General features: G+C 38.9%; 1 protein-coding gene across 1 annotated transcript in view; it reads left to right on the forward strand.

The window, feature by feature from the left end:
• The window catches only part of TCP11L2 (t-complex 11, testis-specific-like 2), a 9,096-nt gene that overhangs the window by 6,221 nt on the left and 387 nt on the right, over positions 1 to 2,488 (forward strand). Inside the window, exons 7-8 of the mRNA XM_010182579.1 lie at positions 937 to 1,118; positions 1,857 to 2,029. Coding sequence (XP_010180881.1) covers positions 937 to 1,118; positions 1,857 to 2,029 — 355 coding nt within the window. The remainder of the gene's footprint in view (positions 1 to 936; positions 1,119 to 1,856; positions 2,030 to 2,488) is intronic.

Raw genomic sequence — 2,488 nt, forward strand, 5'->3', positions numbered from 1 at the left:
GGATTACTTGCTAGAATCAGTAAAAACTTCTGAAGCAGATATTCACCCTTTCTCAGTGCATAGAAACTATTGCTTCAAGAATCAGTGTTCAGTTTTTCCCTCTGACTCCTGATTACTGACCTCTGCAGCTTTCTGTAAAGCCAATTTGAAGTTGGCCATCAGGCGGGGCTAAAATTAGCAGCTGCAGTGAGCGCCTTAGTTATACTTAGGGTGGCCTGGTAGAGAGTTTGCTAAATACATGGGGATGCTCTTAGTGCTCTCAGTCAGTGGACAGAAGAGAAACCAACTTGTTTTTACCTTTCTTCAAACAGTTTTGAGTAAGAGCTACCCACAGGTATGTTGTGCTTCTCAGTGGACAGATTTGGTTAGGATTAATTTTTTCTGACCTAAAATAAGTCACTCCAGCTACATCTTGCTATGGGAATTACATTCTTGGTATTATGATGAACTGGCTTTCTGCCTGTAGCAGGTTACGTATCACTTGTAGAACCTGCTCTGGCGGTTGTGATGCACAGTTGTGCATCCCTGTCCATCAGTTACAGATTATGGCATTTTTCAAAGGAGAGCTGAATTCACAAGACTGTTCTGTCTGTAGTCTTGGTCACTCCACTGTCCTCTGGGTCCCCTGAGCATTCCACATCATAAGCTGTTGGTCACAGGTTTCTGTCAGCAGTGATGAGGAGTAAGATGCTGTGTCCTCGGCTTTCTCTGCACTGAAGGCATTACCTTTCTTCCCTCCACAGGCTTGCTTCTGGTACTTGTACATAACGCCACTTTGTAATACTCCATGTTGAGGGTATTTCAGCTTCTACCTTTTCTGACTTTGCATATTTGTGATTAAAAATATTAACGTGTTATAGCTACATCCTATATCTGTCCTTTTCCCTGTGTCTCTCCCTCTGTATTCCTAAATTAGTGTTATTGTTTCAATTCTAGACTCTAATAACAGATGAAGCTCGTCTTCAGGAGTTGAGAGAAAAGCTCAATCAATTAAAAATCATAGCTTGTGTTTGTCTCATAACAAACAATATGGTGGGTGCAGCAATTGTAAATGTGCCTGATTTTGCTGACCAACTGAAAAGGATCTCTGTTCCTCTTCTTGAAGGCATGAACAAGAAGTAAGGCCTTGTTTTTATCACTCTTCATGTTTTGGGGTGTTTTTAACTGGAAATACCAGGTGGATCTGAAAAACCTTGGAAACAATTAATTAAAATGTAACTAGTGCTTGTTAATAGTAGGAAGATACCAAATTTTAATAAACTATATTCCCTTTACAGTACAAGTCTACTGCATATTAGGCATGTGTTTCCACAGTTAGATTTTAACTAAATCTTAATCTTGATGTTAGTCTACAGAATTTGGAGCCTAGTAGTAAAGTTTGTTCATACTCTCCTAATACTGGAGACACTGCGGCAATACACTCACCAAATTGTCTTGCCAGTTGCAGGTAGCTATTTGGCTGATTATTTCTGCTGCTACTTGGCACTACAAAGAAGTCTGTGATCTGAAAACATGTCTCAAAATAATCTTCCACTCTGCTTTTTCTCATGAAATGCTATGCATCTGGCCCAGGAAAATACTTAAGCATAAGGGCAAAACGAACTGGTGTCAATACTGCACACTTGAAATTGTTCTTCCCATTTAAATCACAATTAGGTCCTTATTTTGTCTTCTATATGGATCTGTCCTGTATCTGTAAATGTACATAAATCTGCAAAAGCAAAAGATAACTTTCCTAAATGTTCTCATTGCAGAGAGTGGGTTGAAAATAAAAGTGAAGGAGAAAAGTGAAGTCACCTTACAACCTATGCTACAGAAATTGCATAACTTAATGCTTTTCTTTATCTTTCTTCCAGAACCTGTGATTTGAAGGAGGCTCTGAATGCTATTGGTGTCCAGATTTGCAACAAATTGAACACATCTCTAACTGAAAGAGGTCTTCCCACTCTTAATGCAGAAATGCAGAGTAATTTAATGGGTCAAATTGCTCATATTGTTGAGGAGAATAATCCAATCAGTTCCTTGATTGGTGAGTAAGATATGTGATTGTTGTTTTGTATGTGTGTATATATAAATTAAATCCCAGCAAGCTTAATCAGCTGTCTAATTATTTTTTAAAAGCATTTTGTTACTGCAGTAAAATATTGGGTCAACTAAGAGTAAGGAAATGTTCTTTACCTGTAAGAGGTGTTCTTGGCATGCTGCAGAGCATGGTTAGTTGTAGCTGGAAATAATTTTTAAAGTGTCTGTACAAACAAGCCTAGACATGCCAGTAGTTTTGAGAAGAGTTCAGAAAAATGAGTGCTCTTCAACCTCCCTTCTGTCAGCTCTGAGTTTAAACCTAATGGGTGTTTTGTTTTTCTTTGAGTCTCCTTCATGTTAGGTAATGTAACTTGTTGCAGCAGGTTAATGCTGTGTCCACCTTGCAGGAGCCAGCTGTAAGAAGCTTTCAGTGGTGTTTCCCACTGCAACGTGGGCTTGGGAAAGA

This window comes from Mesitornis unicolor, unplaced genomic scaffold (genome assembly GCF_000695765.1).
Source record: "Mesitornis unicolor isolate BGI_N332 unplaced genomic scaffold, ASM69576v1 scaffold29224, whole genome shotgun sequence".
Taxonomy (NCBI): Eukaryota; Metazoa; Chordata; class Aves; order Mesitornithiformes; family Mesitornithidae; genus Mesitornis; species Mesitornis unicolor.